Raw genomic sequence first — 14,593 nt, forward strand, 5'->3', positions numbered from 1 at the left:
GTGGGGGGGTGATTCTGGCTGTTAGCCGGTGGGGGGGGGGTGATTCTGGCTGTTAGCCGGTGGGGGTGTGTGTGTGTGTGATTCTGGCTGTTAGCCGGTGGGGGGGGGGGTGTGATTCTGGCTGTTAGCCGGGGGGGGGGTGATTCTGGCTGTTAGCCGGTGGGGGTGTGTGTGTGTGTGATTCTGGCTGTTAGCCGGTGGGGGTGGGGGGGGTGTGATTCTGGCTGTTAGCCGGGGGGGGTGGGGCGGGTGTTTCCTTGGCCGGGCTCCGTGTCTATCTCTGAGCATCGCTCTCTGGCTGGGTGTGTTGAGCAGAGATCTGGGGCACACACCCTGCGAGTGAGAAACTCCCTGTGGGGAGAGCAAAGGGAGCCTGGGCCGCACCTTTCCCTGGGCCGGCCTGCAGCGCGCACAGGCCCGGCAACTCCTGGGATCTCCCCCGGCCCAGGGCGGGCAGTGGGGTCTACTGGTTAGAGCAGGGGGGCTGGGAGCCAGGATCTGCCCCCTACCCCATGGCCTCTTCTGCCCCCCCATTGGGGTCTCTCTCCAAGGAGTTCTCCTGCCCCGTGTGCCTGGACTGGCTGCAGGATCCCGTCACCCTGCCCTGCGGCCACGTCTACTGCCAGGGCTGCATCGAGACAACGTGGGGCACCCTGGGCATCCCCCCTGCCTGCCCTGAATGCCGGGAGCCCTGCCCCGACAGGAGATATGCGCCCTGCAGGCTGCTGAGGAAGCTGATCGACCAGGCCAGGGGCCTGAGCCCTGGTGGGGCAGAGGAGGGGGCGTGCCCAGGGGGCAGGTGCCCGGAGCACAGCGAACCCTTGGGGGTGGAGGGTGGGGAATTCGCCGCCAGGGAACCAGCCACATCCGAAAACCTCCCGTTCCTCCCCATCCACCAGGCCACTGGGCAGCATCAGGTGAGACCGGGAAGCCCCAGGACTCCTGGGTTCTCTCCCCAGCTCGGGGAGGGGAGTGGGGTCTAGTGGGTTAGAGCAGAGGGGGCTGGGAGTCAGGACTCCTGGGTTCTTTCCCCTGCTCTTGGAGCCCCAGGGGAGTGGGATCTAGTGGGTTAGAGCAGAGGGTGCTGGGAGCCAGGACTCCTGGGTTCTGTGGGCCGCTCTGGTTGGAGAGTGGGGTCAAGCTGGGGACGCTGGCCTGTGACCCCCCGCCCCACCCTCGCCTCCAGCCTGTTTGCTGCCCCGCAGGAAGAGCTGCCCTCAGCCATTGCCCAGCTGGAGTCCAGCCTCGCTCGGCTCCGGACGCTGAAGACGGAGAAGGAAGAGAGGATTCGGAACCACGAGGTACCCGGGGCTGGGTGGATCGAGGAAGGGCGGGATCCCCCGACCCCACCTCCCACCCCCACCCCGCTACCCGAGGGACTCTGGGGAGGAGGCAGGCAGCCCTCTGGGGGACAGCACGGCTGAGTCACCTGTGAGGGGTAAGGGTAGGGCTGGGGGTGGGGTACCTTGAGTCTTAACAAAGCTGGGAGAGAATGTGAGGTACTTGGTGTATAGTGAAGTTACTTCCTGGTTACCTGGGAGTATTAGCTCCATGGAGTTATTGGGTACCTGGGGGTATTCGCTATGCACAGGGGGTAGGTACCTGGGAGTATTAGCTCCATGGAGATATTGGGTACCTGGGGGTATTCGCCATGCACAGCGGGGTAGGTACCTGGGAGTATCCTGGGAGCATTAGCTCTAGAAAGTTGCTGGGTACTCGAGTAGCTGGAGCAATGCGGGTACCAGGGAGTATTCGCTGTAGAAGGGTGTCTGGGGTATTCGCCATGCACAAGGGGGTAGGTACCTGGGAGTATTAGCTCCATGGAAATATTGGGTACCTGGGGGTATTTGCCATGCACAGGGCGGGAGGTACCTGGGAGTATCCTGGGAGCACTAGCTCTAGAAAGTTGCTGGGTACTCGAGTAGCTGGAGCAATGCGGGTACCAGGGAGTATTCGCTGTGGAAGGGTGTCTGGGGTATTAGCTCAGGAAATGTTGGGTACCAGGGAGCATTAGCTGGACAGATGCTGCATCTCAGAGAGTACTGGCTATAGAAGGATACTGGCAGGTACCTGGGAGTATTAGCTCAAGGGATGCTGGGTCCCAGGGAGTATTAGCTGTCGACGATGTCTGGTACCTGAAGTACTAGCTCACGAGATGCCCGAGGGTACCTAGGGGGTGTTCGAGCTGCTGTTTTCCAGGCGACGGTGCTCAGCCTGGAAGATCGCATCTCCACGGAGTTCGGGACGCTGCGGGGCTGGCTGGCCGCCCAGGAGGGGGAGTGGCAGGAGAGGCTGCGGCGGGCGGGCAGCGCCCAGCTGCGGGCGATGCAGACGAACCTGCAGGAGCTGGCAGGGAAATGCCAGGCAGCCCAGGAGATGCTCACCGAGGCCCAGGCCCACCTGCCCCAGCAGAGCACCATGGAGTTCCTGACGGTGAGTCCAGCGCACCCTAGTGGGGAAAGGCCCCGTCTCCCATTCCCCACCCCGCTGATCCAGCCAGTCCCCCACCGTGGGACCGGATGGGAGTCGGCGCCCCTGAGAGGGGAAAGACCCCATGTCCTGTTCCCCACCCCACTGATCCAGCCAGTCCCCCACCGTGGGGCCGGATGGGAGTCCGCGCCCCCTAGAGGGGAAAGGCCCCGTCTCCCATTCCCCACCCCGCTGATCCAGCCAGTCCCCCACCGTGGGACCGGATGGGAGTCGGCGCCCCTGAGAGGGGAAAGACCCCATGTCCTGTTCCCCACCCCACTGATCCAGCCAGTCCCCCACCGTGGGGCTGGATGGGAGTCGGCACCCCCTAGAGGGGAAAGGCCCCGTCTCCCATTCTCCACCCCGCTGATCCAGCCAGTCCCCCACCGTGGGGCCGGATGGGAGTCGGCGCCCCCGAGAGGGGAAAAGCCCCATGTCCTGTTCCCCACCCCACTGAGCCAGCCACTCCCAGCGCCCCACAGTGTCTTAAAGAGACAGAACTCTACTAATTTCTTGTTTCTCTCTCTCCGTGTCCGTCCCCTCGCAGGACATAAAATCCTTCCTGGACTGGTAAGTCTGCCACTGCAGAAGCAGCTTCATTCCCTGATTCCCCCACACCTCCATCCCCATTGCTCAGTCACTAACACACGCTATGGGGCGGGGGGGGGGCACGGTTCTTCCCTCTCATATAGGGCAAAGCAGCAACTGGCTACCCCTTGTGGGCCAAATACAGGGTCCCAATCACAGACTCTGGGGCAATTCAAAGGGCCAATCCAGTATACTGCCTGGAAGAACATGAAATCCATCCTCAACATAGGTAAGAGATGGGGATCAGCAGGGGGCGCTCTCCCCTGGCAGTCAGGGCTGGCCCAATGCCCCAGTGCGGCGCTAGGGGGCGCTGTGCTGCAGGGAGTGGGGAGGGGCAGGGGGGGCTCAATAGGGGGTCCCATGTTAAACCAACCCTGCCCCCCATACCCCTGCTCCTTTTCCCTCCCCAGATCTTCCCCAGGTGACGCTGGATCCCGCCACGGCTCATCCCTGCCTGGTTCTCTCGGAGGATCGCACCCGAGTCCGGGACGGCCACCTCCGCCGGCCTCTCCCCGACGCGCCCGCCCGCTTCGATTTCTGCGTGGCCGTGCTGGGCGCGGGGGCGTTCACCTCCGGGAGGCGCTACTGGGAGGTGGAGGTCGGGGAGAAGCCGGCGTGGACGCTGGGCGTGGTCCACGCCTCCATCAGCCGCAAAGGGAAGATCCATGCCTCCCCCAGCAAGGGATTCTGGGTCATTCGGCTCCGGGGCGGGGCCGAGCTCATGGCCAAGGACACGCCCCCAGTGGTGCTCCGCCCCCAGGCCCTGCCCCACAGGATTGGGGTGTACCTGGACTACGAAGGGGGCCAGGTTTCCTTCTATGATGCCTGGGGCATGTCCCACCTCTATACGTTCAGCGCCCGGTTTGCAGAGAGTGTGTATCCCTATTTCTGCCCCGGGCTCTATGATTCGGCGGGGAACTCTACCCCCCTGAAAATCTGCCCCTTGCCCTGAGCCAGCCAGTCCTCTGCCCTGGGGTCGGATCAGAGCCGGCGCCCCGTAGAGGGAAAAGCCCCGGGCCCCATTCCCTGCCCCCATGAGCCATCCAGTGGTTTTATAACCACCACCTTACACATAGAAAAAAAAACTCTCAAACCCATCAACCCCGGCTATTTCAGGCTCCAAAGCAAGAAGGAGCCGAGCGCCAGGCCACACTGTATCCTGCCAAGCAGGGACTCTGAAAAGGATCTAAAGATCCAGCTAGTGTGATCCTGGGATGTGCAAACAGGGGAATGGTGAGTAGGAGCAGAGAGGTTTATTTCCCCCCTGGCTTTGGCCCTTGTGCGACCGCTGGTGGAGTCCTGTGTCCAGTTCTGGTGCCCACGGTTCAAGAAGGATGTGGATCGATTGGCGAGGGGTCAGAGAAGAACGATTAAAGGACTGGACAACCTGCCTTAGAGAGAGAGACTCCCGGAGCTCAAGCTGTTTAGAGGAACAAAGAGTGACTAGATCATGGTCTACAAGTACCTCCGTGGGGAACAGATGAGACCGTGAGCTCTTCAGTCTAGCAGAGAAAAGTCTAACATGATCCAACGGCTGGAAGTTGAAGCTAGACCAGTTCAGATGGGAAATAAGCTGCAAATTTGTAACAGGGAGGGGAATTCACCATGGGAACAATTTCCCAAGGGCCGTGGCGGAGTGTCCATCACTGGCAAGTTTTCAATCAAGAGTGGATGGGGTCCCGGTGGCATCTTGGACTCCAGCCGCAGATTAGCCATCCTTGGTGGTAGGCCCTGGATCCTCTGAAACAATGCTGCAGACATTGGTCCTCACAGGAGACCGATTTCCATGTTGCCCCATGATCCATAATCGGTGGGCGAGTGATAAGGGGCGAAGACGCGCTTGAGTTGAAGGTACCGGCGTGGGAGCCAGGACTCCTGGGTCCTAGCTAGAGGCAGTGGGAAAGTTTCCAAAGAGGGATCATGTTTGTGTAGGGAAAAAATGCCATGGAAACATTCTGATGACATTTCGGGGCGGAGGGAATGGCAGGGCCGGGGGAGAATCAGATCAGGGGATTTTGGTTTTTTTGCTTCAACGTGATGGTTCATTTTGATTTTTTTTAATTTTACATTTATCATAATTCTCAGCCCAACACTGTTTAAGCCTGGAAGGATTGGATTTGTATCTGCTCATTTGTATCCGTCAATGTCAATGTCACCATCCGCCATGGAAAAATATTTCCATTCGTAATCATCGAAATGGACAGATAATCATAGAAGCATTTGGCTTTGATGAGACAATCATTAAAGAACTAGCGGACTCTCCCAGAATTTCCTGCAACTCTGAAAGTTTTAAGTTGATAAAAATATCAAAAAGCTGACAAATAAACGTCACGATCAGTCCAAATTATAAATGACAAAGCTAGTTCTCCCGAGCCGAATATTCATAGAATATAAATTGAAGTGAAAACTAAATTGAGACCAGTGTGTGCTAGATAGAATACTTAAATACAATGATATATGTATACGTATACAATTAATATTTCATATGCAATATTTCATAGTCTGGCTTTTAAAAAATTATATAAAGAATTGTCTATTTAATAGAACTATATATAAGTGTTTATAGGACATAATTTTTGGTAAAGGTTGAAATTGGAACATAACATTTTGATTGACGCAAAGTGATTTCCCCACACACACACACACATCATTTTTCAAGACATTTCCCCAAAAAAGAATGGTTTGGGAACTGACATTTTTTTGAAATCTTGGTGTTTCCTGCTCAACACAAAAGCTACTTCTTGCCCAACTTTTGTTCTCTCCCTAGGTGGAGGGGAGCGGGGTTAAGTAGGTTAGAGTCGGGGGGAGGAGGGCTGGGAGCCGGGACGCCTGGGTTCTATCCCCAGCTCTGGGAGGGGAGTGGGGTCTGTTGGGTTAGAGCAGTGGGGGCTGGGAGCCAGGACGCCTGGGTTCTCTCCCCAGCTCTGGAAGGGGAGTGGGGTCTGGGAGCCAGGACTCCTGGGTTCTCTCCCCAGCTCTGGGAGGAGAGTGGGGTCTGGTGGGTTAGAGCAGGGGGTGCTGGGAGCCAGGACGCCTGGGTTCTATCCCCAGCTCTGGGAGGGAAGCAGGGTCTAGTGGGGACTGGGAGTCAGGATGCCTGGGTTCTATCCCTGGCTTTGTCACATACTCCCCATGTGACTTCTGGGGAGTCACTGAATCGGTTTGGGCCTCAGTTTCCCCATGTGTAAAATGGGGGAATGATCCTGGCTTTGTCTATTTGGACTGTGAGCTTTTAGGGGCAGGGGCTGTCTCCTTTGGCCTTGGTGTCTTCATCTAAACTGATTTGGGGGGGGGGGGGCAAGGAAATGTCTGCTCTAGCTAAAGTGATTGATTTTTCCATCAAACAAATTCAAAACATTGTGAATCTTTACCAAAAAAAAAAAAAAAAAAAACCCCAAAACCCTGACCTGCACTTTGTGTTGAGTCCGAAGGAAAATTGCTTTGAATTGGGAAAAGCTGAAATTTCAGTTAATTCAAAAGTCGGTTTTCTTTCGTTTGTGATCAGAAAGTCAAAATGTTTCCCTTTCTTGTAAAAAGGGTGCTGATTACCATGTTCACTTCGCGACAGTGAGGCAAAGTCCAATATTTAACCATGTAAAAAGAGAAGGATTTCATTTAGTTTCAATGGAAAGTTAAGTCATCTCACTTTGTTTCCCCATTAATTTCCAGTCAGTCGCCACCCGAAAAAGTGAGAGTGTTTCACTTTGTGTTTAAAAGACAATACATTCATCGCCATTTTCTGGGAGGAACAATGGAAGTGTAAAAATCTTTCCTCGTTACAGCAATATGAACTGGCATCTAGGTTGGCTCAGACAACGGCTTACATCTTGCAGACAGTGGGAAACAACTTCAGGGTGTTCAGAATGAAACAAAAGACTTTGTTTTCTGTTCAGAGGGTGGGTGTTTTGTGTGGTTCCATTGGGTCAAAGGCTCCTTATGTTAAAAAAAAACCGCAGATCTGTTCGTTTTAATCCGGAATAAAATCAAACTGGACAAGTTTTGCCTAGTTGTGAGTGGGGAAAGCGGAAATGTTTTGTCTCCTACCGGCTGCACTTGGAGAATATCCCTGCAAGGGAGCTTGGGTCTCTCCTGCCAACCCTCCCGGATTATCCTGGACTCTGCAGGAAGTAAAGATTAATCTTTAATGAAAGATGGTCATCCAGGAATACCTCCAACCAAAACGGGCACCTCTAGCTATGGGGGGTGTGTGTACACACCTGGGCATAGAGGGGCTGTGTGTATGTATAGGGGGTGCAGAGAGGGACTGCGTGTGTGTGCCGGGTGGAGGGGGCCATGGGGGTGGTGGGTGCATGCAAGGGGAGGGGGATGTCTGGGGGAGTGGTAGAGACTGTCGGGGGTTGCATGGGGGGCTGTGTGTAGGGGGCCCTATGCATGCGGAGGGGGCTGTGGGTGGGGGGCCCAGAGGGCTATGGGGCGGATGGGTGTGGGTACAGAGGGGGGCGCTGTGCATGCATGGGGGGCGCAGGAGGGTGGGGCGCAGAGGGCTATGGGGCGGATGGGTGTGGGGGGGTGCAGAGGGGGGCGCTGTGCATGCATGGGGGGCGCAGGAGGGTGGGGCCCAGAGGGCTATGGGGCGGATGGGTGTGGGGGCAGAGGGGGGCGCTGTGGGCCAGGGGGTGGCCCCTCCCGCTGGGGAAATCCGCCCCCCCCCCATCTCTGGGCGTGGCTCCCCGCCCATCGCCCTGGCTTCGGGGCTCCGGCTCCAGCCCTCCCGGGCGCCAGTTCAAACCCCCCGCCTAGGAAGTGCGTAACCGGGAGCCGCTTTCACGCTGGGACCTTCCTGTTACCGGCCCCCGCCCACCCCCGGCCCTGGGCTCGGCGCCGGCTGGGCCCCAGGGGCCGGATCGGGGCCCCCAGCGGGGATCCAGCCCCCACCCTCCCGGCGCGGGTGAGTCGGGGCCGCCCGGGATCCAGGCAGGGAGCCGAGCCCAGCAGGGGCCCCCCAGCCCGGCCCGCTCGGGGGGTGCACGGGGGGGGGCGGTGCAGGGCCCCCCCCAGCCCGGCCCGCTCGGGGGGTGCACGGGGGTGCAGGGCCCCCCCCAGCCCGGCCCGCTCGGGGGGTGCACGGGGGGGGGCGGTGCAGGGCCCCCCCCAGCCCGGCCCGCTCGGGGGGTGCACGGGGGGGGGGGGCGGTGCAGGGCCCCCCCCCAGCCCGGCCCGCTCGGGGGGTGCACGGGGGGGGGGGGCGGTGCAGGGCCCCCCCCAGCCCGGCCCGCTCGGGGGGTGCACGGGGGGGGGGCGGTGCAGGGCCCCCCCCAGCCCGGCCCGCTCGGGGGGTGCACGGGGGGGGGCGGTGCAGGGCCCCCCCCAGCCCGGCCCGCTCGGGGGGTGCACGGGGGGGGGTCGGTGCAGGGCCCCCCCCCAGCCCGGCCCGCTCGGGGGGTGTACGGGGGGGGCGGTGCAGGGCCCGCCCCAGCCCGGCCCGCTCGGGGGGTGTACGGGGGGGGCGGTGCAGGGCCCGCCCCAGCCCGGCCCGCTCGGGGGGTGTACGGGGGGGGCGGTGCAGGGCCCGCCCCAGCCCGGCGTGCTCGGGGGGTGTACGGAGGGGCGGTGCAGGGTCCCCCCCCACAGCCCGGGCCGCTCGCGGGGTGCACAGGGCGGTGCAGGGTCCCCTCCCCAGCTCGGCCCACTCGGGGGGTGCACGGAGGGGGGGCGGTACAGGATCCCTCCCAGCCCGGCCCACTCTAGGGGTACACGGGGGGGGGTGCAGGGTCTCACCCCTCCCAGCCCGGTCCGCTCGAGGGGTGCACGGGGGGGTGCAGGGTTCCCCACCCCAGCCCGGCCCGCTCAAGGGGTGTACGGGGCGGGCGGTGCAGGGTCTCATCCCCCCCCCAGCCTGGCCCGATTGGGGTTCGGGGTAGTTTTGCCCTTGGATTCCAGCTCGGGGTGTAGTGCTTAGCACCCAGGCTGGGGCTGTTTGGGGGCACCCCCTGGCTCACTTCCCAGCCCTGGTGCAGATTTCTCCTCTTCTTCCCTCCTCACCTCCTGGGCTGTGTGTCCCCTCCCCAATCCCCAGCCCTTCCCCTCGCCTTGTCCTGGGGAGAACAGCACGGACCCCCGCTCCCCCCCGCAGCCTTTGTAGCCCAGGGGGATAGAACCCAGGAGTCCGGGCTCCCAGCCTCCCCCCATTCTACCCACTAGCCCCCACTCCCCTCCCAGAGCCAGGGAGAGAACCCAGGAGTCCTGGCTCCCAGCCTTCCTCACTCACCCACTAGCCCCCACTCCCCTCCCAGAGCCGGGGAGAGAACCCAGGAGTCCGGGCTCCCAGCCCAGGGGGGTCAGGTCCCCTCTTGGCCCGTCACTCCATGAACTCCTCTCTTCTCCCCCCAGTCCCAGCCATGAGCGAGGCAGAAGAGCACAGCCCCTCTCCGTGGGCCGAGGAAGAGGAAAAGCCGCCGAGCCCGGCTGGCTCGGAGCAGGGGATCTCGTGCGACATCCAGTGCTGGTCGGATAACGAGGAGTGGGGGCCGGACAGCCCAGCCGGCCGCGGGGCAGTGGGGGACGCCTGCTCCCAGCCGGACAGCAGCCCCGCAGCCTACCGGAGGAGCTACTGTCGTGGCTCGCACGAGGACTGTGAGCTCGGGCTGCACGCCAGCTCGGGGGAAGACGGTGAGCTCGACTTCCAACGTGGTTCACATGAAGATGGTGGGTTCCGGTTGCACGCCGGCTCGCACGAGGACGGTGAGCTCGGGTTCCACGCCAGCTCGGAAGAAGACATTGAGCTTGGATTTCACCCTGGCTCGCACGAGGACGGTGAGCTCGGGTTCCACGCCGGCTCGGAAGAAGACATTGAGCTTGGACTTCACACTGGCTCGCACGAGGACGGTGAGCTCGGGTTCCACGCCGGCTCGGAAGAAGACGGCGAGCTTGGGCTTCACACTGGCTCGCACAAGGATGGTGAGCGTGGCCTGCAGGGCGGCTCAGATGAAGACGGTGAGTTTGGGCTGCACGCTGGCTCGCACGAGGACAGTGAGCTTGGGTTGCACACCGGCTCAGATGAAGACAGTGAGTTCAGGCTGCACGCTGGCTTGCCCGAGGACGGCGAGCTTGGGTTGCACTCAGACGAAGATGACGAGTTCAGGCTGCACGCCGGCTCGCACGAGGACGGCGAGCTTGGGTTGCACGCCGGCTCCGACGAAGACGGCGAGCTAAACTTCCATCGGGGCTCCGACGAAGACGGCGAGCGGGGCTTGCCTGCTGGCTCGCACGAGGGCGGGGAGCTCAGCTTCCGTCGTGGCTCGGACGGGGAACGTGGGTTGCACGCCGGCTCGGAACCCCCCCCCGCCTTCGACCTCGCCGGCAATCCGGGCCCGCCGCCCTCCCGGCCCGCCCCGCCGGCGCGCCCCTTCCAGTGCCCGGACTGCGGCAAATCCTTCGGCTCCAACTCCACCCTGGCACAGCACCGCCGCATCCACACGGGCGAACGGCCCTACAAGTGCGGGGAGTGCGGGCGGGCCTTCAGCCGGGGCTCCACCTTCCTCCAGCACCAACGCACCCACACCGGCGAGCGGCCCTACAAGTGCCCGGACTGCGGCAAGGCCTTCAGCCGCAGCTCCAACCTGCTGCAGCACCGGCGGGTCCACACCGGCGAGCGGCCCTACAAGTGCCCGGACTGCGGCAAGGCCTTCAGCCTCAGCTCCACCCTGCTCCAGCACCAGATCATCCACACCGGCGAGCGGCCCTACAAGTGCCCCGAGTGCGGCAAGAGCTTCAACCGCAACTCCAACCTGCTCAACCACCGGCGCACCCACACCGGCGAGAAGCCCTTCCCCTGCGGCCTGTGCGGGAAGCGCTTCTCGGAGAGCTCCACCCGCACCCAGCACCAACGCACCCACACCGGCGAGCGGCCCTTCCGCTGCACCGAGTGCGGCAAGGCCTTCAGCCTCAGCTCCACCCTGATCCAGCACCAGACCACCCACAGCGGGGAGCGGCCCTACCAGTGCCCCGACTGTGGCAAGACCTTCGGCCTCAGCTCCACCCTGCTGCGGCACCGGCGGGCCCACGCCGGCGAGAAGCCCCACCGCTGCCCGGACTGCGGCAAGAGCTTCGGCGTCCGCTCCCACCTGGCGCAGCACCGCCGGGTCCACACCGGCGAGCGCCCCTTCCGCTGCCCGGACTGCGGGCGCGGCTTCGGGCAGAATTCCCACCTGGCCCAGCACCGCAAGGCGCACCGGGCCGGCGGGGAGGCCCGCCCGCCCGGCACCCTCTACATCTGCGGCGACTGCGGCAAGAGCTTCCGGCAGAGCTCCCACCTGGCCCAGCACCGACGCACCCACACCGGCGAGCGGCCCTTCCGGTGCGGGGAGTGCGGCCGGGGCTTCTCCCAGAGCTCCAAGCTGCTGGAGCACCGCCGGACCCACACCGGCGAGCGGCCCTACGCCTGCCCCGACTGCGGCCGGGCCTTCGGCCACAGCTCGGCCCTGGCCCAGCACCGCCGGACCCACACCGGCGAGCGGCCCTACGCCTGCGGGGCGTGCGGGAAGAGCTTCAGCCAGAGCTCGGCGCTGGTCCAGCACCAGCGCATCCACACCGGGGAGAAGCCCTACCGGTGCTCCCGCTGCGGCCTGGCCTTCCGCTACCTGCTGCAGTACACCCGTCACCAGAAGCTGCACGCCCGCGAGGAGCTCCTGGCCCAGGAGCGAGCCGGGGCGGCAGCCGGGGCACCGGCGGCCTCCGCGGCTCTGGAGGTGGGGCCGGGGGCCGGGACGCCGGGGCTCTCCGCGGCGCTCGGGGTGGCGGTCGAGGAAGGGCTGTAGGCACGGGAGTGTGAGAATCTGCATCCCCCCCCCCCCCCGGGGGGGTTGGTGGCAATGGGGAGGGGGGAAGCAGTGAAGGAAGGAGGGCTGCGGGGGAGACACACTGGGAACCCTCTGAGGTTGACGCTGATCAGCGTGGGGGGTTTGGGTCTGAACAAAACGTATCTGTCTTTTGTGTACAGGCGTGGGAGGGGCGGGGGAGCAGTGGGAGCCCGGACTCCTGGGTTCTATCCCTGGATCTTGCAGGGGATTGGGGTCTGGTGGGTTAGAGCAGCAGGGGTTGGGAGCCAGGACTCCTGGGTTCTTTCCCTGGCTCTGGGAGGGGAGTGGGGCCTAGTGGGTTAGAGCAGGGAGGACTGGGAGCCAGGACTCCCGGGTTCTGTCCCCAGCTCTGGGAGGGGAGTGGGATTTTGTGGTTAGAAGGCTGGGAGCCAGGATTCCTGGGTTCTGTCCCCGGCTCTGGGAGGGCAGTGCGGTGTAGTGGTTAGAGCAGGGAAGGCTGGGAGCCAGGATTCCTGGGTTCTGTCCCCGGCTCTGGGAGGGCAGTGCGGTGTAGTGGTTAGAGCAGGGAAGGCTGGGAGCCAGGACTCCTGAGTTCTGTCCCTGGCTCTGGGAGGGGAGTGCGGTGTAGTGGTTAGAGCAGGGAAGGCTGGGAGCCAGGACTCCTGGGTTCTGTCCCCGGCTCTGGGAGGGGAGTGCGGTGTAGTGGTTAGAGCAGGGACGGCTGGGAGTCAGGACTCCTGGGTTCTGTCCCCGGCTCTGGGAGGGGAGTGCGGTGTAGTGGTTAGAGCAGGGAAGGCTGGGAGCCAGGACTCCTGGGTTCTGTCCCTGGCTCTGGCAGGGGAGTGCGGTGTAGTGATTAGAGCAGGGAAGGCTGGGAGCCAGGACTCCTGGGTTCTGTCCCCGGGTGTGGGAAGGGAGTGGGGTGTAGTGGTTAGAGCAGGGGAGGCTGGGAGCCAGGATTCCTGGGTTCTATCCTCGGCTCCGGGAGGGAAGTGGGGTCTAGTGGGTTAGAGCCGTGGAGCTGGTGGGGTGAGGATGCCGTAATCCGCTCTGTTGGCAACATTAGCGAGTAGGCAGCGTTCCCCGTTGCCGTAGAGGCCGCGCTGTAGAGAAGCAGCGGAGAGGTGCAGAGATGGGGAATGGGACCGGGGGCCTTTCCCCTACGGCGCCCCGGCTCTAGTCTGTGGGGTGGGTGGGGACTAAACAGGAAGTGGGTGGAGAGGAGTTCAGCACAACCCCACCACTACAGAGAGAAGAAATCCGAGGGTGTCTGAGTTCCACTGGGAGATTCGACACACCTCTGGGAGGGGAGCGGGGAGTCTCATGGTTAGAGCCGGGGTAGGGGCAGGACTCCTGGGTTCTCTTCCAGCTCTCGGAGGGGAGTGGAGTGAAATGGGTTAGAGCTGGGGGGGCTGGGAGCCAGGACACCTGGGTTCTGTCCCCAGCTCTGGGAGGGAAGTGGAGTCTAGTGGTTAGAGCACCAGGAAGGGGGGTTCAGGACTCCAGGGTTCTTTGCCCAGTCCTCCCTCTTTGCTGTCATTATGTAACCGTGAGGTGCATGCCACTCTGTGCCTCGGTTTCCCCATTTTTAGACTGGGGATCCGTAATGCTTCCGGGGGCGGGGCTTCTCCAGTTTAACCCATAAACATCTATGCAGCCCTTGGGGAAAATCTGTTAGTGAAGTCTGGGTGGGATTGGGGAGTTATTCTCCCCACACACTTCCTTGTGCGCGGGGGGAGGGGGGTTGGGGAGTCATTGTGGGGGTGGGTCCGTGTGTGTCATCCCAGCTTGGGGTGGGGGACAGCCGAGCTTGGTGGGGGCTGCTGCAGGTACCTGGGAGCGATCAGGCCCTGCTCTCAGCCGCGGCCCTGTGTTCCTCACCCTTCTTGTAATAAAGACTTATTGGCATAACAGCGACTGTGTTCTTCTGTCACTCTTGGCAGGTTCTCACCCCGCCCCGCTCTATCCCACTAGACCCCACCCCCCTCCCAGCGCTGGGGATGGAACCCAGGAGTCCTGGCTCCCAGCCCCCCTGCTCTATCCCACTAGACCCCACTCCCCTCCCAGCGCTGGGTATGGAACCCAGGAGTCCTGGATCCCAGCCCCCCCTCTAACCTACTAGACCTCACTCGCCTTCCAGCGCTGGGGATGGAACCCAGGAGTCCTAGCTCCCAGACCCCCTGCTCTATCCCACTAGACCCCACCCCCCTCCCAGCGCTGGGGATGGAACCCAGGAGTCCTGGCTCCCAGCCCCCCCGCTAACCTACTAGACCTCACTCGCCTTCCAGCGCTGGGGATGGAACACAGGAGTCCTGGCTCCCAGCCCCCCTGCTCTATCCCACTCGACCCCACTCCCCTCCCAGCGCTGGGGAGTGAACCAGAGTCCCTATCCTCTCTCCTCTAACTACTGGGCCATTCTTTACTGAATTCCACCCTGTATCATTTCCTCCTCTTCTTTCCGAAGTCAGCCTCCAGTTTTTACTGCTCCCTGGCCTCAACTGAATCGTCAGTCACTCGTCAGACCTGTCCGAGTTTGTTACGGGCCGGGGGGTATTTATTAGCTCTCTGAAACCCGCCTTGGGCACCGAGTTTTCTGGCATGCAGGTTGCTTGCTTGGCTTGCGAGGGAATCTCTATATTTATCCCCTTCTGCCCGGCCGAGCGCTGGGCTCGCCCCTGGAGGGTAGGCGGAGTGGAGTAAACACTGAGGCCGGCGGCTCCGACGGCTAACGCGGCCTAGTTGCCCGTGACTGGCTC

General features: G+C 62.4%; 2 protein-coding genes across 2 annotated transcripts; both read left to right on the forward strand.

Moving 5' to 3' along the window:
- The first annotated feature begins 257 nt into the window (after positions 1–257).
- On the forward strand, positions 258–7,053 carry LOC144266916 (E3 ubiquitin-protein ligase TRIM69-like). Its single transcript, XM_077820492.1, has 6 exons — positions 258–917; positions 1,206–1,301; positions 2,200–2,433; positions 3,017–3,039; positions 3,162–3,286; positions 3,468–7,053. Exons 1-6 carry the CDS (start codon positions 513–515, stop codon positions 4,007–4,009), a joined length of 1,425 nt encoding a protein of 474 aa, XP_077676618.1. The 5' UTR covers positions 258–512; the 3' UTR covers positions 4,010–7,053.
- Positions 7,054–7,862: 809 nt separating this feature from the next.
- Positions 7,863–13,589, forward strand: LOC144266917 (uncharacterized). Its single transcript, XM_077820493.1, has 2 exons — positions 7,863–7,966; positions 9,409–13,589. The coding sequence occupies exon 2, from the start codon at positions 9,417–9,419 to the stop codon at positions 11,832–11,834; it is 2,418 nt and encodes an 805-aa protein (XP_077676619.1). The 5' UTR covers positions 7,863–7,966; positions 9,409–9,416; the 3' UTR covers positions 11,835–13,589.
- Positions 13,590–14,593: the final 1,004 nt, after the last annotated feature.

The sequence above is a fragment of the Eretmochelys imbricata genome, chromosome 6 (assembly GCF_965152235.1).
Source record: "Eretmochelys imbricata isolate rEreImb1 chromosome 6, rEreImb1.hap1, whole genome shotgun sequence".
NCBI classification, from domain to species: domain Eukaryota; kingdom Metazoa; phylum Chordata; order Testudines; family Cheloniidae; genus Eretmochelys; species Eretmochelys imbricata.